Genomic DNA, 26712 nt, shown 5'->3' with positions numbered 1-26712 from the left:
GTTGGTTAGTTTACTTCCATTATACACTAATGAAGCACTTACTGAAATGCTCTTTAAAAAAAAAAAAACAAAAACAAAACCAAGATGCCTTCAACAGACTATATCTGGCCAGGTCCTCAGTGTAGCCAWGAGGCTATTCTATTTCTGGGAAGCTGCTAGGTCTAAATTATGTCAGGACCTCCTCCATCAGTCAGAATACCTAAGAATGAGATAGTCATRAATGCAGCTGAAGGCTTGTTCCATAATGCTCCTTGGATTGCTAAATATTGTCCTGTGTCTCTTAAACAAGAAGGAAAATATGTCTAACAAAATCAGTCATCTGGCCTGTCCCAGGACAGTTATTCAGGAGATAAATTGAGTAGAACCAGGTTTCATGGTGCTGAAACGGTATAAGCTCAGATACATTTTATACTTTTACTTCTATGCCCTACATCAGTATAAGTAGCTTACAATCAGGTGTTTTACTACTCAATTCCCTTCAGATTGCAACCAAGCTACTTATCTTTGTTTGGTTACATACTGTTGCTAGAGGCATATATGGTCCTAGTAATTTTTTAATAGTAGAACAAAAGATTTGATGTATTTGTGTATATCTTGCACTATATCAGATAATATTTTCTGTGACCATGACATTTTACAAATACCTATATAATGCTTTGAGTGTATAAAAACATGGATATARCAAAAGAAAGTATGACTGCTGAACAAATACATAGGAGTAACATTTATTATTAACAGCATGCATCTAAAACTGTCAAGATTTTCACTACCGCAAATAAACTCTAATACAGAGAWGTACAAGGTAATGCAAGAACATTTTTTAAACTGACTGAAACCTGGGAAAAGAAGGAAAGATGAAAAAAGTAACTTCATGAAAGTCTTGTGTCCATTATACATTAGCAGTCAAAAAAGCAAATAAATAKTTGGATGTGATATACAGCATTAACTCCCAATTACTTCCAAATTAAATAAAACAACACTACATACAAAATTCTGTAATTCCTACTTTTTCTCAAGGTAAATTAYAATAGAAAATGGGATTCAGAGATGAACAGAAAATAACAGAATGAAAATACTTTTGTTATTTTCATTAAATTTTTGAGTTACAGTAGTTCTGAAAGACTAAATCATTATTAGGAAAAACTGTAAAGATYAGAACCAATTGATTGAGAAATTGGTTAACTCATKATGTGTGTTTCCTTCACAATGTTGYTCACATAGCCAAAAAGCACTGCACTTCTCAATAAAATGAAACTTCTATACAGTTAGATTCTAGAATCTGCAAACATTTTTTTAAATAGCTTTGYAGAATTCTGAGGAAACTGACATTTACATAAATTTAAAAAAACCTGTATTTCTATGCTGACATCCAAAGAAGTAAAGTTCAAATTTTTTCAATCTCAGAATACAAACATCTCCTATTATGTGGAGCAATAACACATTATTTTACCATGTTCTAGTATAATAATATTGATTATTGAGATTTCAAATGTCAAAATGTCTAAAAGATGAAATTTTTGTAAAGCACTTCTGCAATTTAGGGTTTATTACTGTACGGATATCATCATTACCAGAACACAAAAACTGCAAAAAAAAAAAAACAAAACCTCTGTGATACTATGCTGTAAAAACACAGAGTTCTCTGCYGTGCTGTTTCAATACCTTTAACAGTCAATATAAGTGAATGGGGGAAAAGTGAACACAGTGGCAGGAAGTCTCATACTAAGGTGAAAAAGTACATCAAAAAAAGTATATGACATTTCCTGATTTCTGGTCTTGAGGTGCTGATAACCACTCCAGGTGTATAATCATTACAAGTCTATCAAGACCTCAGTTATGRCAATGAACTTAATTGAGATTTAAGATAATCTATATTTCTGATAATCGCTTCATTTCTTTACTGTTTTTGAAAAATATAGTTCAGTATCCTAAAGGGCTGAAGCATCACTTTAGGTCCTCTGATCACAGTAACTTTTGCTTCTAACCACTATTTCAAAAGACACTTTGTATCTGAGAATGAAAAATATTTCAGCTGTATTAAAACCAGTTTGAAGTAGTCTGGCCTCTCTTTAAACCATTTCTTTTCACTGAAATTAGTGTATTCAAAGAGAAACCGTAAGGCCAGAAGAGAACAGTAAATCATGAAATGGTGATGGTCACACATGATCCAGACACTTGCAACCTCTCTGCTAGCACAATCGCAAATTCACTTGCAACTTTTAACTGACCAACTCTRTATTTCAAGATGAAACAAAGCAAGAACCTCCAGACTGCGTGGCAGTCAGCCTGAGGTGACTGAAGCAAGGAGTCAGCAGCAGCTAGTGCTCAGCAGCAGTCAGTGCTGCACACACTCCTGAGTCATGYAGCCACGTACCGTGTAACCAGACATAGTCAGGGGAAGTTCTGTCACATAGTCTTCACACAAACTCTACACACAGGCAACCACTGTYACCTGCACTCAGCATCCTCACTGCAAATATAAACTGGCACATGGAATCTCAAATTTTGAACCACAGAATTTGACAGACAGAGATGAGCAGTATTGCCTCAGATTAGTACAGAAAGCAATAGTCTGATATGGCTAAACATCTGATGTGCAGGTGATGGGGAATCAAATAAAACATGTTAACTAAAATAGATAGGAAAAAAAATACAAGATTGATTTTGCAAAATAAAATGTAAGGAAAGTCTGGAAACCTTATTGTTACAAAGCTATGTTTTAACCTTTCTATGACTTCTATAAGATATTTTTTGTTTTTCATAAAATTAYACATCTTCTCTAAACTCCATCACTAGTAAATAGCTCTATGTCGAGTCAAAATAGTGAATTTGATGGATAGTCTAAACAGCAGGTGAGGAAATGTCTCTATTTTTATATTTGTTCTGAGCTTTCCAGCCTTTCATTTCTTAAGCTGAACTCATTCTGCTTTGTACTGCAGTTTAGAATGACAGAAGCGCAGGCTTGTGAGCTACCATCYCTTCAATAAGTAAAACAGGAACCACTGGGATGTATCCTTCTTTGAATTCCSTCACAAATTCAACATCTCTTCYACTTCACATTGAGTATAACTCTATGTTCTTTTGTCCAGGACTAGTAAGGCAGAGATCTTACCTGAGTTCTATACRAGACMATAAAATCTTGGGATGMTGTTTACTTTCAACAGATCAGGCTATGTCTGTCTTTATATCTTYCCCACTGATCAACGATGATGAATAAAAATCACAGTCAGCCTTACCAAGTGTGTTTTACAACTGAAAAGTTGCTCAATCATGTAACTACCTATAATTTGTTAGCAACTGATAGGAATATACTCAATAATAAATGAAGCACATTAATTTCAATTGTACTCTCCAACTTTATCCTTCCCATGGAATAAAAGATACCTCTCATTATCTGAACTTTATGGAAAAATAAATAACATGCTTTTCTCCCCATTCAGCTACAGCTCTGTTTTGATTCTCATCAACCCATGTATGTTGGCACTAGAGACATTTTTCTGGAAGACAAAACATGCAAATCTGATAGTGTCGTGTATTTGTTCTGCTCTCTGCTTCTATTCAGCAGCTATATAAAATCAGCCTCAGATTATATCACAGATGAATGGAGGATATATTACCAGAATTTTGAGAGCCTATTTTGCTCTCAAAGAGATTTAGAACTGTTTTGAGAGAAAGAAGAGCTTTGAAATAGTACCAAATACTTTTTTCTAACACAGAATTCTTTTACAGTTAGATTCATGCTTTTTGTAATAACATAGCTGTGTTTTAGTGTTCACATTATGACCCTTTGTTCATTGTTAAGTCTTCCCTTATGCTGTCAAACTACTTGTCTCTCATTCCCTATTACGAAAACATTTCAGACTGTGAAAGGTGATAGTACTTTTACTGAACTACTGTGAAAGGTAAAGGAAAGGTCACTGGCACCACAGCATGGAGGTAAGCATGGGTCAAATCCCCAATGAAGTGGACTGTTATTATTAGCTGCTGACTTATTCTGATAGTGAAGTGGTTTTAAAATGTTGCTATATTAATTAGAARGCTTTGGAAGCACAGTGTCAAGAGTGGGATCAACTGACACACTTTCCTGTGCYGAACTGCATAATCCTGTTTCCCAACATAGACCCGTGTCCTTCTTTAGCCCCTCCTCTATTAAAACAGTTATGAGAACTCCTGCAGCAGTAAGGCCTTCGAGAATCTCCTCTGACACCTAACACCTTTGCACCTGCTTTTTTGGGTTTCACACCCCTCTGCTAATGTTTGATACTGCATCTTATACCGGTTTCATAACACAGCTGTTGTTTTGCATGGATTGACACTTTGACCAACTGCATTGGAAAACAACTTATCATGAGCTTTAAGCAAATTCAAAGAGAATATCAGCCCCAAGCAAAGAACAACAGAGTGAAATCCTGTCTAATGGAGATGCAGCCAAGCCAAAATATTGGAAAACCCTTACTGAGACTGAAAAATGTGCATACAGAAATGTTGGCCCAATTACAGTCACCTGGACAATTTCTAGTGATTTTAAATGAAAAATTTACTGGAGGTTGACTTTCCAGTACCAATAACTTCCCGAGTTATGCCCTTTATTGCAGTTATCCCCTCTGCTTTGTGGCCCTGAAAAACCCCCACAAATAAAATTCCATTTTTAACAAATCTGATTCGTGACTTCTTTGCAACATACAATTCCATTTTTAACACACTGGATACATGACTCCTTTGCAATTTATGAAAAATCTTACAGAAGTAAAGATTTAACATATCCTTTATAGTCCCATGGAATAAGAGAGGAAGGACCTATGGGTGAGTTTTTCCAGAGCCTTATTGAATAGTGCAATGACTGGGAATTTAAAGTCCTGTACATCAGATAGCAATTTTTATCTATAATTGTCACACACATTTAAAAAAAWATAAAACAAAAGCAATGAAAAGASGCAGCTTTGGAAGTGTATGGATTTGAAGAATAATGCCCTGGTAAARCAACCTAATATTTTACATTTTTGTTGAGATTGCTGGTGTCCCACCTGCAATCCCATCTTGGGATGATGTTTACTTTCAACAGATCAGGCTATGTCTGTCTTTATATCTTTCCCACTGATCAACGATGATGAATAAAAATCACAGTCAGCCTTACCAAGTGTTTTTTACAACTGAGGTTGTTTTTTACAACTGGCTCTGAGGTGTGCCAGTCATGGATCACAAAGACAAGAAGATACAGGAAAATTCACAGTGGGGACGTTTWTGAAGCCTTGCCCACTCATGCACAGAGCTTGTGCCTCTGAACTTCCTGCTAAATGTACAGCTTTGATGAACAGGACCAGACAGAAAAACAGAAACAGGACAAAAGAGACTGARCATTTTCCAGTTGTTGAGCCTCAGTTTTAAAATGTCAATTGGAATTGTATCAATGTACAACAAGTTATTTGTGTCCCTAGTGGATGCTGCTGTGTTAGAAAACCAGAGGTGACTAATGTTAGTGCCTAATAAATCCCTAATCAAGTCAARGTTTTTTTAGGGTCACACCTGAATTGAACAGTTTAAGGAAGAGCTATTTATAATATATTTTTCAGGTAAACAAAGCAGTGAAATTGCACCAGTTATAACTCCTGCATAGACAATGGAAGCAAGGTCAGGTAACCCACAAGACTAGGAACACAGTCCATTTGTATAGGGATGGGTGAGGAAGGCCAAGGTGAAGCTCTATGAGGATGTCTGCATCCCTGGGGACCTCCATGGGCTGCAGGGGYACAGCTGCCTCACCATGGGCTGCACCACAGGCTGCAGGGGAATCTCAGCTCCAGCCCCTGGAGCACCTCCTCCCCATCCTTCTGCACTGACCTTGGCATCTGCAGGGTTATTCCTCCTACATGTTCTCACCCAGCTCTTCTCTGATTCCAGCCACATCTGCACAATAACATTTCTTTTCATTCTTAAATATAACAGAAGCATTGCCACCATTTCTGACTGGCCCAGCCTTCGCAGTGGCTCCACCAAACATGGAAGAAGCTTCTGGCAGCTTCTCCTAGAAGCCACCCCTGTAGCACCCATGCTACCAAAACCCTTGGAAACTCTACGAACCCAGTACAGTATGCTAAAGCACACAGAAGACTGGGAGGTGGTTTGGGAAAGCCAGCACACCAAGGAAATCTCCTGCCTACTACCATGGCCTTCTACAGTGAAGCAACTCCATCAATGGATAAGAGGGATAAGGAAAGGTCATACAGATGACACATGTCATCTGTATGTATTTCTGTAAAGCCTTTGACATGGTCCCTGACAACATACTTTTCATTGAGGTGGAAAGACTGGGATTTGATGTATGTAGGGATCAGGCAATGAGGAATTGGCTAGATGGATGGTGTCATTCTCAGTGTACTGGTCAATGTCTCGATATCTGGATGGACATTGGTGAGAAATGGTGTGACTCGGGGGTCTGTGTTGGAATCAGTGCTATTCAATTTCTTCATCAATGATGTAGGCACTGGGATCAAATGGGCCCTCAACAGATTTKCAGGTAACACCCAGATGAATGGTGCAGTTGACCTGTTTGATTGATTTGATGTGATGTCATGTCATCCAGAGGGATGCAAAGTCATCCAGAGGGAGAGGAGAAGCTTGGGAACTGGGCCCATGGGAATCTCCTGAGGTTTAACAAAACCAAGTGCAAGGTGCTGCACCTGGGTCAGGGCAATCCCTGGTGTCAACACAGGCTGGGGATGGACAGATCAGAGCAGCCCTGGGGAGAAGGATTTGGGGGTGCTGTGGGTGAGAGGCTGGATAAGACCCGGCCATGGGCACTGCCAGCCCAGAGAGACAAACGTGTCCTGGGCTGCATCCAAAGCAGCGTGGGCAGCAGGGGAGGGAGGGGATTGTGCCCCTCTGCTCTGCTCTGCTCTGCTGAGACCCCACATGGAACACTGCACCCAGCTCTGGGGCCTAGCACAGGAGGGACAGGGACCTGTTGGAGTGAATTCAGAAGAGAAYCACGGAAATTATCAGAGAAATGGAAAACCTCCTCTGAGGTTCCTTCAGAGAGTAGAAACCTTCCTGAGAGAGTTAGAGTTGTTTAACCTGGAAATAGAGAAGGCCCAAGGGGAGATCTCACGACAGCTTTTCAGTTTTTAAAGGGGTCTTCCAATAAAGATGGAGACACTTTTTAGTAGGGCCTGTTGTGACAGGACAAGGAGTAATGTTTTTAAACTAAAACAGTTTACAATTAGACTTGATATAAGGAAGGCATTTTTAATAATGAGGGTGTTGAAACACTGGGACAGGTTCCCTAGACAGAGGGTAGATATCCTATTCCTGGAAACATTTAAAGTCAGATTGGATGGGACTTTGAGAAACATGATCTAGTTAAAGATGTTCCTGCCCATGGCAGGGAGGTTGGACTACACAATCTTTACAGATCCTTTCCAACCCAAACTGTTCCATGAGCCTATGATTTTGAAAGGTCTTCATGTCTGTACTTGTTTGTATTAGGACTTAGCTGAAATTGTCTGTGCATCAGAAATACAAAACAAGATTTAATTTGATCTTTTGAAAAAACAGTGTTTTAAAGCAGCCAGGAGACATAACTTTTTAATTTCTCTGAATCTCAAAGATTCACATGAAAACATAGGCATTCATAAATGTGTACTCTGCTTGACAAATAATTCATATGCTTTAATGGTCTCTAATCCCTTCACTTTGTTCTATCCAGATTATACAGAAAATATTCAGGTGACTTACTGGGACTTCTCAGATGTAATGTTGAACACTGTTCAGAGCAGAGTAACTTTAAAAAAAGACCTTTTCCAATTTGTTTTCTGTAACAGAAATTCTAGTGCAAGCATTTGTATCTTGTCCCTGGTGGAACAGAGAATGACYTGCCTGTACTATGACTGAGAGCATGTGCTATAGCAGATGGTAGGGATGGAGAAAATTAGAACTTCTTCATCTTTACTCTCTTTTCACTGAAGTTCCTTTGCGTCACATAGACACTGTTGGCTGCAACAACATATTGACAGAAAAGCTGTCTTTGAAATACCATGCACAAGAAAATCTAATCTATGATTCAGTAAATTACTGTAGAAAGTAATGTTCTCTGAAGAAAGTGCACCTGAAAATAAGGTCAGAGAAGTTTTTTTACAACGTTTTGTCAGAAAAATATATTATTTATCGTACAGTTTTTATTCCTCTAAGAAGAAATTATTGCATAGCCTGTATTATGATGATAGTGAGAGGAACCCTGTCCAACAGTTAAAATACAAATGTTAGCATCATACTAAWTCTTAAATTCATCTAAAATATACAAGAAATTTGGAAATAAGTCCATACATCTCCTCCTCTCTGCAGCTGCTAATATAAGTATCCAGTGTAATCAGATTATGCTAAGAAAGAGACTGGATAAGATACAGGACATGCCTCTCCTGAGCATGTTAGATAGAAGAACAAAGTTATCTCACTTAAGAGTCTTACAAGATAAGTGCCATGTGAGGGAGGGTTGTACCCTAAGCCTTATATTGAACCGTCCTCTGCTAAACTTCATTATTGAGGTCTAGAAGTATCTGCTACAAAGTGACTGCATAAATGTAATGCCATGTAGATTGCCTTTTCTTATATTTATATTTATATTTATATTTTCATTTTATTTTAATTTATGTTAAATGTCCAGAGGAAGACATTAATTTGCAAATGTGGCTAATACAGATTTGAATTCAACTTCAGATCCATAAACTTCTTCTGCCGAGTCTACTTTCAATTGATACTAATCAAATATTGGTGTTAACTGTAACTTTTTAATATCCAAAAGTGTTAGACGTCCAACAGTGGAATAAATAAAAATAAGTTGAAAAATAGACATTGAAAGAGATTGCTCTTCCTTGGACATAATATGGAATGGTATGAAATCCTAAGYCCACAGAAAATAAAAGATGAGAGTACACATCCTCAATTTTTTTTCATGTAGCATCACATAACATCATTTTAAGATTTAGTGACATGACTTACAGAGTGCTGAAAGTGGCCATTTCAAACAGAGAAAGAGCTTTCCAGTAGAGATGAACAGACAAGTGAGCAGTGTGCTTTCCTCCTGATTTTATGGCACAAGGCATGTCCCTTCCAAGTGTTCCAAGGAACACTCCCAAAATACACCCAAATAGAAATACTGAAAAAGTCCAAGCACTGGACACAGGTGTTCTTAATACGCTGATACAACTACTCCATGAGGTGCATAAGGRTAAGAAAAATGTTATGGTTTTGGATAAAAACTGGCCATTACTCTATGCAGAAAAACCCACGGCAAAATTAGACTTTAATAATTTCTGCTGGCTGCAGTTTGCCTTTGTTACTKTTGAGTAAGTTTTACACTGAAGAATACTGATGATGTTCTTACATGCGTCTTTAATCTTCCYGGAAGAATCTTCTAAGGATTTGAAAGTCAAGCAAAAATTTAACCTCCTAAGAGGATAAACAGGAAATATTTTTGTCAACAGGAAATGTTTTTATCAACTCAATTATTTTTTGTATTAGTTGTTCAGTTTTCTCTTTCTACCTAATGGTGTAAAGGGAAGCCATTCTCCTATCAAAACAGCTTGTTTATAATCTCCAGTTCCCAGTACTAACACCACAACAGAGACATTACCAACACTTATGAGCATTTCTCTGGATGAATGGATGTTCACAACAAATGTGTTAGACAATAAATGATATAATCTAACTTGGGGTCATAACTAGTTGTATTACTTGTCCATGACAAGGTTTTAGTAGTATGAGGAGTTCAGGGTGGTCTCTGTGGGAAGACACCAGGGGCCCCAAGTGGACACCATCAATTCCAGGTKTCTCCAAGGGACCCAGCACAGAACGCAGCCAAGCTCCTCAGCAAATTGTATGGTACCTCTCTAAAATCTTACTTAAGAAAAAGGGGAAAAATGTACCAGAGAAAAGGGGAAAGTGAAAAGAGTGAAAAAGAACAGAGGGAATAGCAAGCCAGAGCAGAAGGATGAGGAGGTGGTGCACGGTGGAGTAACTCTCCACAGAACAGCTCATGGAAGACTCATGCTGCCACAGAKGGATATTCCTGGAAAAAGCTAAGCCAGTGGGGAACCCACATGCAGGGAAAACAAAAGAGTGAGGAGGAAAGAGAAGCAGCTAACAACCACTGTGTACTGGCTGTAACTGCCCTTGCCTCCCTGCGCTGCTCAGGGATGGAAGAGGAGTATGAAGTGAAGTTGACCTCAGAAGAGATAGGAGGAAAGATTTTGGGTTTTTTTTTTTCTTACTACTCAAATATATATTGACAAATATTAAATTGGTCTTCCCAAGCACAGTCTGCTTTGCCAGCAAAATAAATRAGAAACAATCTCCCTGTCTTTTATTGTACAGTGAGATTTCTTAAACCGTTTTCTCCCAATGTCATGCTGAGGAGGCAGACAAAGTGAAAAGACAGGTAGATGTTTGGCTATTAGCCAAAGTTAGCCCACCGCTGTCTTTCTGTTTCCTCTCTTCAGACTTTTCAGACCAATTCAATATTTTAATTCATTAAATAGTTACCTGCCAACCACTATAACTGTTTGTCCATCTGAGATTCAACATCAGACACCTTTTACATTAGCAAGGATAATGATGCAATTGTTCTGAATAACATGAGCCATGTTGAGTATGCCAAAGGTCAAACTCTTTGCAGCATTTCAAATCATTTGACAAAAGTGTTCCTTTAGTTGTATGCTCACCTTCCAAATCTGCCCTTGAAATGTTGTTTCTTGGAAACTATGTTTATATTCTGAATCAGAAGAGCTTGCGTAGCGTACCTCCCAGACCACTGTAAATATAAATTGAGTTCCAGTCTCCAGAGAAACACAATAGATAATGCCAGTATTTTTCTTGTTGACCTTTGGTGGAATGCTAACATGAAGTCGCTTGCAGTTTGTGGCATTATAYGAAGTTATTTGCACAGCTCCAATTTTTCTCCATAGGTTTTAAGTGAACCATTACTTAGTAACCTACACTCTGGTTTGTGGCTTTCAATCTCATTGAATAGGAGACTTTCAGAAGAGAACAATATTTTTCAGTTCACCAAAAGAAACGTTGACCTCATAGGACTCAGCCCTGGAAAGATTTACATGTTCGAGTAGGTTTACAAGCAAAGGCTGCCCATAATGCATAAACATAGGCAAACCTTTGCACTACAACACCTCTGTAAGTAACTGGGAAAATAGTCAGTGATTTTAACATACCAGTGACTGGGGGTAAATTTACAATCCATGGGTATCAATATATTCTCTTTTCTAAGATAATTTATTTTAATCCTTTGCCTGTTCAGGACATGATTTCCTCATTGCATTATGGTTCCTTTTTACCAGTCAAATTCTATTGTTTTGTTCCCTGATTTTGCTATCCAAAGAAGGAAGAGAGGAAGGAGAAAGGAGACCTGAGGTGTTTATTGTGTTGCTAGAATCTCCTTGCCATGTCCACTTATGACGGACGTTTCACTCTTTGTTTCTGTTTTGCTCACACAATTTTTTATCAATTCTTTTCAGATAAACTATTTTACTACGAAAAATTTTCTCAGAGGAGRAAATTAATTATTATTGTTTTCCTCACAAGAGCACATAAGCAGGGYTAAATCAGATCTCACATAAGTTTAATCCACTCCAACATTGCCTGTGAATTACCAGTAACAGATGTTCAGTGTAAAAGTAGGAATCAGTAAAGAGGAACCTGACACTTTTCCCAAAAGATTCCCCCACTCATGCCCCAGAAATCAGGCTATTAAGAACGTGAGAAATACCAATGACAGCTAAAATTGTGGTTAGGTAACAGCCAATGATTTTATTTCTCCGTGACAAGGAGTCTCAGAGCAGCTGTGGCAGAGAGCAGTTATGCAGCCAACACAAAAAAAACCACAATGTTGGTGCATGCCTGGGAGTTCTTTTCTCAGCCTATTATATATTCATGCCGCTCCTCACACGTAAAATACTTTTGAGAGGGATAGTTGTGCTTGTAGSAAAATGCAGTGCTGTTTGTACAACTCTCCATACAGTTTTCAAAGAAAAACAGACACTGGGAACAAACAGTGTATGTGAATTTGACTATCAAGATGCATTTCATTTTTACACAAAATAGCTGTTTTTCACCACCAGCCAAACCCCCTTTAGGATCATGTTCTTCTTCATGTATCAGAATATATACAAGTAAAATTCCGTTGCTTGAAAACCAAAACAAAGAACCTTGGCTCTATTTAATTGCTTCTAAGGCATTTTCAATGATATTAGTGCTAAAACATTATTACTAAGAGCTGCAAGGAATGTGATTCAATCTGATAAGAAAATATTTGAACACTGTGATAAAATATCTTTTAAGCCAAATAAAAAAAGATGGAAATAAACATAGTTATCTTACTTCAAATGGGAGCTCAGTTATTTCCATATTTCCAGACAAATCCAGTTTTTCTAGATTCTCACAATCACCCAGTTCTGGAGGAACTGACTTCAAATTATTGAAACTCACATTGAGCACTTTGAGGTTTTTTAAGCAGCCTGTGAGGGTAAGATAATTCAAATCAGTGTACTTAAAAAAAAAAACAAACAAACAAAAAAAAAAAAATTAAAAGGCATACTCAGTTTAGCAAAGTAAAAGTTCCTGATGAATAAGATTAATAAATATTTCCTGTAGTAATCACTAACATTTTGAGGGACAATAATGCCCCCTGATCAGCAATACTTTTGGTGAGAGTTTGAAATGAAGTAGCGAAGAATTTCAAAGATCTTGTTTCTTCCAATGATGAGATACATCTTAACCACAATTGAAAGCAGAGAAGTTGGCTTTTGGTTTGGCCACCGTAGAAAATTTGCGTGCCAACTCAAAATCATCCTAGCAACTTTTAGCCAACCTGTTCATTAGGAACTATCTCTCTTACCAAATTTACTACATCAAGAATTYTTTCTGTAGTATCCTTCATTTCATACTTTTTATTATAAAAGATAATGAATGTGTGCATATTTTTTATTATYTTCTTTATTGTGATTTATTACACCTATTGGCTTAATTTTAAGGTCATTATGATGTAATAGACTACATTTAGTTGCAAAGTATTTTGTTTCTTCAAATTATGACATAATATAATCTTTAAAAAATTGCCAAAAAAAGGGGTTAGAAACGTCATTAAAACGCATTATCCTGAAAAAATGCGAGTTACACTGTGATATAATCAAATAGTAAGGAATTTGCGTATATCAAATAGCTGACGCRTTAGCAAAGGAATGATTAAACATATAGCAAACTGACACCATTTTATGGAAAGCCCTGTTTTTGTATTACATGGATGATCACAGAACTGCAGAATCACAAAATAGTTTCAGTTGGAAGGAACCTTCAAAAATCATTTGGTCCAAAGCCCTGTGCACCCCAACTACATTCCCATGAAGAATTACACACAATTCCTCCAGTCATACTGTTCCAGAGTCATATCACCTTCTTCATAAAAATTTTCTATGTCCAATCTACATCTACTCTGTTTCAGTTTTAAACCATTGTCCCTTGGCTGGTCAATAAAGGCACTGATAAAAATTCACTCTCTATCTTTCTGATAAATGGGTTTTATATGTTGAAAGTTAGGAATAAGGTGCCAATGGAACCTTCTMTTCTTCAGTCTAAACAATACCAATACCAGCTGTTTCAGCTTTTCTTGATAKCAGAAATACTCTGGACCTCTGACATTCTTCATGGCCCTCCACTGAAGCCGCTTCCAACAGGCCCATGCCTTTCTAGTACTGAAGGCCCCAGGACTGGACAAAATACTCCAGGTGGAGTCTCACAGCGATACTCTCCTTTCAACCTTCTTTTGATGCAGCTCAGGATACTCTTGGCTTTCTGAGTTGCAAAGGCACATTGACAGCTCATATCCAATGCTCATTTACCAATATTCTCAAGTCTTTCTCCAKGGGGCTGTTCTCAATCCATTCATCCCCCAGTCTGCACTGATATTGGAAATTGTCCCAGCCCATGTGTAGGATGTTGTACTTTCCCTTGTTGACTACCACAGTGTCCACACAAACCCACCTCTCAAGCTTGTCAAGGTGGTTCTGGATGGCCTCCCTTCCTGTAAGAATATCACCTGTATATACTCAGCTTGTTATCACCTACAATATTCCCCTCCACTCAGTTATATTCCTGTGGTATTCCCTTCGTCTCACTAACAGAGTATACAGCATTCAGAAGAAAAATTCAGAAATAAGAAACATAAATGCAATTTAGCAGCTGGAAACTGTGAAAGAACAGTATCATGCGTCAACAGGCTCTCAAAGCAGATTAGATATTTGCAAACCAAGACAAGAGATATAGGATTCACAGACTCATATTATATCAGAGACCCAGGTCTGGACAGAACAGTGCTATTTTTCTAATAGCTGGTAGAGGGCATGGCCAGGACTMAGAGGTTATTCTATACTAACTCACATTGGTGTCAGAAATGACAGAAAGGGATTTTCTTCCCAGAAGAAGGTGTTCTGGTTCAGTCAAGTAACCATGGCAGAGGGAGCTATCTGGTTTATTAATTTTCTGTTATCAGGGGTATATTTCTATGTCAATTTCTCCTTGTACCCTCTTTCATTAATAATGCAGTTGTTATTGCATATTTCATTAACTTGTTGCTGTTTCCAGTAAATTTTTCATCTCTCAGTCTGTAATCTTTGCCTTTTGTGACTCTTATTCTCCCCTCTRGAGTGCTGCAGGGAGAGGAGAAAAGGAAAGCCATGGAGCAAGATGGAGTGAAATATGGCTTGAAGAGCCTCGGTAGAAGCAGTAAGTTGGGAGGTACCATTCCTAAACCCTTACAATTAGTCTTCTCTTTATAATCAGTTTCCTTCAAATAACCCAGTGTTTCATTAAGTTTGGATGACATTGGAGAGTACATGACAAATCCTAGAGCCACTGTCATAATAGTGAGATTATTCTTAGGACATTAACACTTCGTTGAACTTTTTCCAAAGCAAATGTTGGTTTATAGTTGCTCACCTTTTGTAATCTGTGAAAATCCACCAAGAAGTTACTTGGTGCTTCCACAGAAAAGGACAGAGAAGAAGCATGGGCARGTGAGAGTCCTGCACTTTTCCTGAGAAATTGCTGGTTTTAGAGCCAGAGACATGTAGTTTGATGCCCAACTTTAGTGGAAACCAGATCACACTGCATTCTACATAAACCCTGTCGTTTCCCTTGGCCCTAACATTGCCTTTGAATGATGACCACCCAAATCATCTCACATGTGACAGACAAGACATATATTACGAGAATTCTCTTCTATATTAATCTCTACAGGTTACAACAAAGAAAAACATAGACTCTTCTACTCAGCTTCCATCTAGTTTTAGTTCTGCCAGAAACAGAGGTGCATTTCAAAAGCTGTCATTTTAGGATGGTGACCTTGTTTTTCTTCACTGTAAGCTGCTGGTTTAGTTAAAAGAGCAGAAAAAAAAATTCTGTAAGATTACAACAGGCATTGTTTTGCCAGCACACTACTAACTGACAAGGGTTGTTGGAGTAATAAAACCAATTTAATGGTGTCAATGTGTGAACTACCTAATTTCCATATTTTCAAGCATCTAAAAGTAATAGAAGTTTAGCTTACCCATCAGGAAGCTGTACCAGGTTCAGTATCATGATATAAAGGAAGATGCTATATCACTTGCTAAGTGTCATAACCATGAATTAGTCRCTTCATTGCAACAAAATAATCACTGAAACAGAAATGCTTTAAAAATAGAGAATCAGAAAAACACTATTTATTTCCTCAGTCAATAAATCCCTTGTTAAAGAAGGGCAAATGCCACTGGAATGAAAAAAGAACTATTCATTCACTAGTCCTGCTATGTTTTGCTTGTTCTTTTAGCAGCAGAATATTTTACTGATTCTACTGGAATGGAGTTATTATTCCTCCTAACAACTCATATGGTGCTACATTTTGGATTTGTGACCAAGCAATGGTAATAATTGAATGGGAATAGCTATGTGCTAACACAGAAAAAAAAATTGTCTTTAGTTTCTCACTCTGCTGCCCCTAGTGAGTCAGCTAGGAGTGAACAAGAAGTTGAGAGGGGACAGGGCTGGGACACTGCATCCAAATTGGCCAAAGGAATATGTTATAGCATAAAAAGTCACATTCAGCAGTAAAAGCTGGAGACAGGGGAGGAATGGGAGGGAGTGTTCCAAGATCCCTATTGCTTAGGTGGATGTGGATCAATTTGAGGTGAGTGCTTTTACGTCACTGGTTCATTTATAGCTTCTTTGCTTATTCAACTGTCTTTATCCTGATGCATGAATTTTCTCACTTTTGCCTTTCTCTTTCTCCTGTGGGAGACTGGGCTGTGGGGAACTGAACAAGCTGTGTGAGGCATAGCTGCCTATGAGTGTTAACCCACATCAGACGTAGTCATTAATTTTTCTGTCACTGAAATTTCTACCTCTCTGTTCCATTAGTAGCTGGAGAACCAATGTCAGGCAAGGCATCTAGTGTTGCCAACATTCTAGCCACCCTTTTCTCTAACTCTGTTCTGATGATCATCTCTATTGCATTGGAGACATGGAGCAGAACCACTTACGGAAAAAAAAAAAAAAAAAAAAAAAAAAACCCACAAAAATGTAGCAGCCTTTCTGGGTAGCATGATGGACTCAAGCACAGCTTCTCTACTTGACTTTCACAGCATCTACCATGTATGTCAGTGCTCTCAATAAGGTTTGCAGGTGTGAGAAAAAATAAGTAGAAAATGTATCAAAAATTATATTTTGTCTTATATCAGCTCTCTCTAACCCAACAGAAGGGCACTACAGAATCTACAGTCAATTTGCAGTAACTGCTGTGACTAAGATTATGAAAATTAGTGGRAAAAACCATGAATCTTGTAACTGAATTTAATTTCCATAACAAACTCATGACTGCATAGATGACTGGGATGAAGTTTGCCAAGATTTGCCTGCAGGGAGCAATCTCTTGAAATTCTGTATAGGGTCCATTTTCATCTCTGGGGTCTTCAATGGATTAAGTTATGGCACGTGACAAGTGATCAGTAGCCAAGCATTAACATGCCCTCTGGSATGATAAGACATTTATAGGACTAAACAGGACCTCCTGGATAAAATATTTACATGACTACATAATCCCCTTTATTTGTTTAACACATTCCATTTTAAAAGTAGTTTATTTTTTTACATATGCTGTAGTTATGAGAAAACATAGTTACTGAGTTTCATAATTTTCTTTATTTGAAATAGTCTTCAGATTGCTAGCCTAAATTTTTATTCCTGGAAGTTCTATAACCATAAATTCTTTGGCCTATTTTATCTTTAAATAGCTCTTTTCTCTCTCTAGTGTTTACTTCTCTAATGTTTTCATAAGTAACAGATAACCAAATTTACTTTACTAGCGTGAATAAGCCATTTTTTCTAGTCTCTGCTGACAAAATAAAAACTCCCCKCCTTAAATGGTCCTAATAGACTTATTTTGCATCTGTTCTCATCTAAAGTTACTGGRTAGTCCTCCTGTGACTGTTAGATTTGGAATTTCATTTCTTCAGTTTTTTGMATTTAATGATCTCAGACTTCCTGCATGAGAACCGAATACATGACCTTGAACTATGCAATTGTGGATTTAATCTCTATTTTTTCAGAAACCTGTCRGCTCATCAACCTTTTCATATTTTTACATGCATTGCAGTGATGACACACAGCCAAATTGTGTCAGCAGAAAATTTCAGTAACCCTKTCTCCTGAAAATTACTAAATAATAAAGTCAAGAACAGACCCATAGAAAACTCCACAAATTACCTTTCTCATGAACAATAATTTCTCTTTCCAAATAAGCACATTTTTCCCTCTGGTTCAGCAAGTCTTTTGCTCATTTTTACAATTGTTGCATCAAAGTCCATTTTGTTAGATTCAAACATTCATTTTACATAGTTCTCTGCATCAAATATAGAGATATTCATGGAATATCTGGTAGGCAAGATCTCCTACTTGAAATTCAATCATCTTCTCAAAAAATGGAAACCTAATGAGTTGGTACAATTTGCTTTTCCCTTACAAATTTTTTATTACAACCTGGTTTCCATTCAGCACAAGATCTTTAATCACTCCTTCCTCTAAATAATTGTTGAAAATTTTTACAGCCAACAATCTRCATAAGGATAGAGTTAAGCTACAAGAGTTGCCAGAATGGTTATTCAGATTATGGACTGAGATCTGCTAGGCATACTTTGTCATACAAAAGAGTCAAAATGTATGACTATTCGTAAAAACTAAAGATTCTCTAATCCTGTGTCTTGACTGAAAGTGCACAAAATTGTGGAGCAAATCCCAAAGTACTCTTCAAGTGCCATGGATGTTGTAATCTGGAGAATGGGGAATAAGAAGGGTGGCAATGCAGTATGTATGACTTTCATAACCCTGAAATTTTAATTTAGGGGCTTATTTACAACTTAGCGCAGAAGGTCTCCACTGTCTTTGGTATTTTGCCCAGTCAACATCAGGCATAATAGCATGCAATACAGCCATTGAGGCTGCTTTAGGAGAGCAGAGAGGAGGTATCATCCTTGTGCATGACTGCACAAATGTAGAACAGGATTTGATTCCCACATATGCTACCTATACATTCAAATAATATTCAAGTATAATTTCTCTAATTAAAAGTAGTAGTAGTAAAATCATTGCTGCTACAATACTGCTCTTAAGTATGCCTAATGTCACTGAATTTTCATTTCTATAAAATATTCAGATTCTGGAGATAAATAGTTAACATCTCTGTGTTTTMCAGAGAGAGGCAGATAAAGCTRTAATAAAATCCATGGTCTCCTTGAAAATGTCACAATTAAGATTTATTTCCTTTTAGATGAGAGATGTAATGTCATAGTTGTTGCCTTAGGTTGTATTTATTCCGTTTAAATTTTTAWTTTTTTTWWAAAAATTGAACTAATAATTAAATTTTCTAATTTCTAATATGCAATGAAGCACTCTAATAATGGTAATACAACTTCACCTTTTACACAAGCCTACATTAGTGAACCTAACAAGGTGTCACAGTAAAAATACAGTTGAGGTTACAGGATGCCTTTATTATCTAAGGATCCCATTCAATCCAAATGTAGATCCATTTGTGCAAACTAGAATAAAGCATTAGACAAATTTTTCAATTCATCTGCAATCACAGAATCATTGTATTATGGGATGTCTTGGGATCACCTATTTCCAGCCCTACTGCCATAGGCAAGGTCAGCTTTTACTAKACCAGGGTTCTCAAAGCTCCATCCAATCTGACCTTGAACATTTCCAGGRACAGGGCATCCACAGCTTGTCTGGGCAACCTGTGCCAATGCCTCACCACCCTCACAGTAAAGAATATATCTACCTAATAGCTAATTTAAACCTACCAACTTTAAGTTTATGGCCATTATTCTTTCTCCTGTTACTACATGATCTTGTAAACAGTTCCTACCCAGCTTTTTTATGGGCCCCCTTCAGGTACTGCAAAGTCACATTAGGGCCACCTCAGAACCTTCTTTCCTACCAGCTGAACAAGTCCATTTCTCTCAGTCTGTGCCGAGGTGCTCCACCCTTCTGATCATCCTTGTCTCTCCTCTGAATTTGAGCTGACAGCTCCATGTCCCRTCTGTGCTGGGCCCCCAGAGCTGGGTGCAGTGTTCCAGGTGAGGTCTGAGCAGAGCAGAGGGGCACAATCCCCTCCYTCCCCTGCTGCCCACGCTGCTTTARATGCAGCCCAGGATAAGGCTGGCCTTCTGGGCTCAGATTGCACATGGCTGGGTCATGCCAACCCCTCACCCATCCCATTCTGGTCAGGGCTGCTCTCTGTCTGTTCATCCCCCAGCCTGGRCTGATACCAGAGTGTGYCTCAACCAAAGCACAACATCTTGTACCTGGTCTTGTTAAACTTCAAGAGATTCACATGAGCCCAGGTCCCGAATTTGTCCAGGTTCTCTCTGGAAAACAGACAGGTTAACCTATCCTTCAAACAAGCCAATGTTTAATGTCACTGAATTTTCATTTCTATAAAATATTCAGATTCTGAAATTAAACAGCTAACATCTCTGTGTTTTCCAGAGAGAGGCAGATAAAGCTGTAATAAAATCCATGGTCTCCCTGAAAATGTCACAATTAAGATTTGTTTCTTTTTAGAAGAGAGATGTAATGCCATAGTTGTTGCCTTAGGTTGTATTTATTCACAGTTTAAATTTTTAATTAATTTTTAAAAACTGAAGTAGYAATTAAATTTTCTAATTTCTAATATGAARTGCAGCATTCTAATAATGGTAATAAGACTTCAGCACCACTTTTGCACCACTCAGCTGCAAATTTGTTCAGGATGCACTCGAATGCACTGCCTACATCATTAAGACATTGGATACCACTGGTTCCAATACAGGCCCCCAAGGCACACCTCTTCTCATCAGTATCCATCCAGACACTGAGTTCTTGACCAGCATACTGGGGATGAGTTCATCCRGCCAATTTCTTATCCCCCTATCAAWTCCGTGTCTCTGCACTCTGGAGARAAGGGGTTTGYGGCAAACCATGTCAAAGGCCTTACCAGGCCAGACAGATTACAGATTAGCCCCTCTTTTGTCCACTGATAGTCGCTCCACTGTAGAAGGTCAATATGTTGATCAGGCAGGAGTTTTCCTTTGTGAAGCTATGCTGGCTTTTTCAAAGCATCCCCCTGGCTTCTATGTGCCTTAGCATAGCTTTCAGCAGGATCTGTTCCATCATCTTCCCAGGGGTAGACCACAAGATCCTCCTTTCTACCTTTTTYTAAAATGGGTCCAATGCTTCCCATTTTTCAGTAAACTGGGACTTTACCAGACTGCCAYGACTTTTCAAATACCACAGATATTGGCTTGGTACATCAAGTAGTTCCCTCAGGCCTCTGGGATGCATCTCATCAGTTCCTGTAGAGACAYCTACRTTCAGATTCCTCAGGTGGTCATGAACCTTTATTTGGAGTACAAGTGACTTAACTCTCCCAGTCCCATCCTACACTCAGGAAGCATGACAGGTTGCCATTGAAAACCGAGTCAGAAATGTCCTCATGAAAAGAGTATACTTGCAACACCATTGCTTAAAACTGCCTCTTCAAAGGGGGAATATAAACAAAATTCCCCTGTTTCATAAAAGACTGAGCTGTTGGACAAATAAAACTGAATACTGAATAAATGACAAAGGTAATAAATGAATTTGCAGTTCCTCAGAATTAGATGGCATTTAAACTGAGAATATGTATTTTCTTCTTGGAAACTCACAAAACAGTTTGAGAATCTTGCTAATAGAATAAGCTATTTTAGGTATCTAGAAGATATCTAAAACTCTATTATTAAYGGTTTTTCCCTCTGAGTTCTAGGAACATAGATTAATGGTATGCAAACGTTTTATTCTGTGAAGTAGGAAAGAGATAAAAAAACCTCTGTGATTTCTTATTAAAGTATTTCTCAAAAGCAGTTATTTTTAATCTTAAATATTTGGCAAATAAAAAATGTGAGAAAAAAGYACAAATATTTTGTTAACAGCTCTTTGAGATGTTGAATGAATAATTTATGGGACAAAAAAAAATCCCGATATATAACCTTACAATCCCATCCCAGCAAAAGGCTTTGGAATCATATGAAACTGCAGTTCACTACTTCCTATGTAAATATGAGAATATTTTGTTGGATATTTTCAGTTATAGCAGTTATTAATATTCTAGCACTAATTTATATACAGCAACTGTACTGCAGCCACATAATCAAAGCCAGAGAGAGCTTCAATCTCAGAAGACAAAGAAAATCTCCTGGCTACACCCCATTCATGGTTTTTTCTTATTCCTAGACCAGACCGACTTCACCACTTTAAGACAGACAACTCCATTCAGCACTTTTTTTTTATATATGATTCCCATTAAAATATTTGCTATTACACAAAAAGTATCAAATCAATAGTACTCTCAGCTGTCTTCTGTTACAAATTCGGTCTTGTTCAAGTATACATATGACTATAAAAGTAGTGATTTGAAATATCTGATAATGGATTTGAGTCTTTTTTCTCTCTGAGTGAAATATTATCTTCRAAATCTGGCAAAACAGGAATGTGAACTTCAATATTCCAGAACTTCTACTGCAGCAATAACTTTTTCCAATAAAAATGTTCTTATCACCTCTCATTCTCTCATACCGTTACCTCTGGTGAGAATCAAAAGTTGTCCTAATATGGCTCACCAGGTTATCCTCTGCTGGATGATTTGTTGATCTTGACTTGACTTCAATTCTGTTTGAAGATTGAAGACTCAACAAGATGCATGTCACTGCCAAGATCATCTGTCATTACCTTCAAGTACATTTTATCTGTGATATTTACTTACTTATGGTTGTTTGTAAACAGAAGACAAAATGATGAATACCTCAGCACTTAACCTTTCCAGGCACCTTACCTTCTGATTTAACACCTACTCCTCACTCCTTGCTTAGACAGAGCTCCAAAATCAAACCTACATCAATTAATTTCCTAGTGAAAATTTAGTAGATAGATCGACTAATGTATGAAATGTTTCATTTTGAAGCATTATTCAAAAACTTCAAAATATCCAAGACATTTCATAATCTTGTCTTATGAAAATAATTAATGTCTTATGAAAATAATTTCCAGTACACATTAATGTCCATCTCCGATGCATACACTGTACATGAAATAAACCCATAGCTCTTTGCAAGCATGTCCCCTTACACCTAAACAAAGAGACCATTACATAAATTGAGACAAAGCTTCTCTGTTATTTATGCCATAATAAAAAGGGCAGTTCCACTGCCTTACTAATAGGTGGCTCATCAAYGCAGGACATTCAGCAGGACTGAAAAACATCAGAAAATTTTGGCAAAAAAAGTGCTGAACAGTCCAGTTGCACAGTATTGRAGTGGCTTTTTTGTATTTGTATTTCTTTTTGAACTACATCAGCGAATATGCATCATTTTCTGGATAGGTTTGAATTACTGCTGTGTTGTAGAATTATTGTACAGATAGCACCTATGCCTTAGCAAATTTGTTAATTTGATTGTGCAATATCTAATGTTCAAACCTATGTTTCTATAGAGGAGTGCTTAAATTTAATGTATCTTGAAAAGTAAAATTTCTGGACAGAAGTTCGCAGTTAAGAGAAGAATGGTGAGTGCTATAACATTGTGTCTGAGGGAAGACCTACAGAAAGCTATTTTCTAACATTCTCTGGCCCTTCCAGGCAAACATTTACTTGAAAAAAAAAAAAAAACAGCAACAAAAACATTGAAAGGAAAAAATCATGGGTATAGGCTAGTAGGATAAACATATTGGAGACAAAGTGAATAAATGGGAATAACATAAAAGCTACTGATGAGCAGAAATCACATAATTTCGATGCAACTGAAAGAACAGTGATTGCTAGTAGAAACATTACACTTTTCTCCTTGTTTCCAAAAAAAGGTCTGATGCAKACTCTATTACCCTTACTAGAACAATCTATTTGTCCCCTGGTCACCAGTGTGMTCCCCAAGGCTTAGTGTTGGGGCCAAGCCATTTTAAAGTCTTTATTGCTGATCTGTATGTGTAGATCAAGGGTACCCTTAGTCAGTTTCCAAACAATACTGAGTTGGTTGGGAGTTGATCAGTTAGAGGGTAGGAAAAATGTTCAGGGTCATCTGGATTGGCTGGATGAATGGGCTGAGGGCAGTTGTATGAGGTTCAATAATTCAAAGAGTCAGGTCCTGCCCTTGGGTCACAACAGCTCCATACAGCACTACASGCTTGGGGGAAAGAAGCAGGAAAGCTGCCTGACAGCAAAGGATCTGGAGGTATTGGTCAGCCATAGMTGAGCACAAGAYAGTGTGTGCCCAAGTAGGCAAARACATCCTGGCCTGTATCAGCAACAGTGTGGCCAGCAGGACCAGGGCAGGGATTGTTCCTCTGCACTCAGCACTGGTGAGACCACGCCTCAAATCCTGTGTTCAGTTAAAGGCCCCTGTCTTGATTTCGACCAGGACAGGACTAAATTTTGCAGCAGCCAGGAGGGGGCATTGTTCATACCAAGAGATTACTCTACACCACCTCAAACAATTTTTCAGGGATGGAGGAAGGGGTGTTTTTTGGTCAAGTAATTGTGGCTGGTATCACTGCTTTGCTCTGTAACTGATGTTCTAGATTTATCCAGCAAATACTTCTTGTCTCAACCCATGATCTTTACTTTTTGGGCCTCAAATGTTCTTCTCCACAGGGTGGAAAGGGGAGGGGAGGAGGGAAAGGGGGGTGAGTGAGAACCACATGGTTTGGAGCATATCAGTGGGAACATTAAATGGGGRATACCATTTCTAAACCATGACAGTCCCAGACAATGAGGTGCTGTAGAGYGTCCAGAAAAGGGCAAGAGAGGTGGGGAAGGATCTGGAGCASAAGTCTTATGAGGAGGACCTGAGGGAGCTGGGGATGTTGATCCTGGAGAAAAGGAAGGTGAGGGTTGACTTTCTCACTCTGTATCTCCAACTACTTGAAAGGAGGGTGTAACAAGGTGGGAGTCACTCTCTTCTCCCATATGAGAAGTGAGAGAAGTGACAGGACAAGAGGAAATGACCTCAAGTTGCAAAAAATTCTTCACTGAAAGACTGGCCTGGCACTGGAACAGGCCACTCAAAACACAGGTAGAATTACCATCCCTGAAAATGATAAAAAAAGATGTGTTCATGTGTCACTTCGGGGCATAGTTTAGAGAGGAACACGAAGGGGATAGTTTATGACTGGTCTCAATGATGTTAGAGGCTGTTTCCAATCTTAACAATTTTGTGATTCTGAGATCTGTGTTTGTGCCTTTATTGTGGAAACAGATTTTAATAACATTAATAATGTTGGGTGTTTGTTTTTTCTTAAGGATCATTTTCATGAATAGTGCATAATATTACAAGAATAAAGAAAAAAAAAAAGTTTCTGCCACTACCTGCCTCAATTGTTAAGCAGCAACACCTGAAAATCTTCTTTTTAATGATTTAGGGTAGCCTCTGTCAGGAAACTAGTAGCCTTTCCCCTTTTGTCCATACTATTTCCACTTTCTTCCAAACTACATCTTATAAGGTGTTTGTCCTTAAAACTGACTGACCTGAGTTTTGCAGTCAAGGTGCTGATAAAACWGTTAATGTTCATTTTATGACCATTATCACCTGCTTATGTCTTGTTTATGATCTGTTAGTGTGTTTAGATGCTGGGTTAAAACTGCAAAATATATCTCAATCTCTACCAAAAATTGTAATTGTAAAATATAGTGCTATTAAATRCATCAAAAGTATGAGTGTTATTTGACTAATAGAATATTAAAGGAGCAGAAAATTCTAGCACATATTTCTGTTTCAGAACTCTCTCCCTCTTCCTGTCTTTCTTAGCAAAACCRATGATAACAAGGGAGGTGGAGGGTTTAATCTTTGTTATCTCTTAGTGTACATAAGGAATGGCAATCCTGGGGAAAGSTTAGGACTACTGCATTTAAAATCAAAGACTAGATGTTAATACACCTGAATGCATGGTCTCGATGTTGGTGAACCCACAGTAGGCCCAGTTTTTTTAGCTCTCAAAGATGCCACCTGTTACAGCTATATTTTTCTTTGGAAGAGCAGCAAATCCCTCTAAATATCAATACAATCTGTCAAACAAGCTTTTATATTGTAAGATCCAAAAACAAGAGAGGCAAGCATTAAAATCATTGTTATATAGCTTAAAATGGCAAAGGTCWAAGTATGTAAGCATTAATTTGTTTCTTTAAAACTTGTAACATCAGGTTGGGTAGATTTAGATTAGATATTAGAAAGAAATTCTTCACAGTGAGGCTGTTAAGACACAGAAAAACGGTGGAAACCTCATCTCTGGAAACATTCAAGGCCAGGCTGGAAGGGAGTCTGACCAAACTGGTCTAATGGGAGGTGTTCCTGCTCACAGCAGTGGCACTGGCAGTAGGACACTTTTAAGGTCCCCTCAAATCAAAATAATTCTGTGATTCAATCATTCTATTATGTATATCTCTACTAAATTAAAACTCTTAAAAAAAAAAAAAAATCCTGTCTCTTAATGGAGGGTTCTATTTTYGCTTCCTCTTTCCCACAGTCTTGTTTCAATTCATCTTGATGAGGCTTAAAACTCTGTAATACTTCTATTTTTCTTAACCTGTAAGGAATATGAAACAACACTTGCTCCCAGAAACCACTCTCTGTCTACTTGAATACAAGCAATAACTGCCTTATAGTCAGATAACAAAAATGTGCTCTTTCCCATCTTTGATCCATACAATATACACRGTTTTCAATACAATTTGGCAAGCTTAATTAAAGCCAGAGACATATAAAAATGTAGAGGGGTGTAAACAAGGAAGACAATGAGCAGTAAATTAACAAGAATAGACATGGATGCTCATTTCCCTGCAACAGATTAAATGGCATGATTATAAATATCTGAGCATCATGAATATCTGAGTATCATGGACCGGCTTACCAATCTCTGCTGGAAGATGGTTGATTTGATTTTTTGACAATTCCAGTACTCTCAGATCTTGAAATAGTGCAATGTAGGCTGGAATGGTTTGTATCAATGTGTTATACACATGCCATTCTTTCAGATAGAGCTGTTCTTTCAGAGAATCTGGGAGTTCCTGTAAATGAAATAAGAACAGGTAAATAGAAAGCATGAATTCTGTTACCATTT

At 37.8% G+C, this 26712-nt stretch overlaps 1 protein-coding gene across 1 annotated transcript in view; it reads right to left on the bottom strand.

The window, feature by feature from the left end:
• LRRC2 (leucine rich repeat containing 2) overlaps positions 1-26712 on the bottom strand; it is a 63083-nt gene that overhangs the window by 13431 nt on the left and 22940 nt on the right. Inside the window, exons 3-4 of the mRNA XM_057384481.1 lie at positions 26503-26659; positions 12382-12518 (exon numbers count right to left, since the gene is read on the bottom strand). Coding sequence (XP_057240464.1) covers positions 12382-12518; positions 26503-26659 — 294 coding nt within the window. The remainder of the gene's footprint in view (positions 1-12381; positions 12519-26502; positions 26660-26712) is intronic.

The sequence above is a fragment of the Malurus melanocephalus genome, unplaced genomic scaffold (genome assembly GCF_030028575.1).
Source record: "Malurus melanocephalus ecotype Western Australia unplaced genomic scaffold, MMel_1.1 scaffold_15, whole genome shotgun sequence".
NCBI lineage: Eukaryota > Metazoa > Chordata > Aves > Passeriformes > Maluridae > Malurus > Malurus melanocephalus.
The sequence above is the reverse complement of the archived record's forward strand: the minus strand, read 5'-3'. Positions and strand labels throughout refer to the sequence as shown.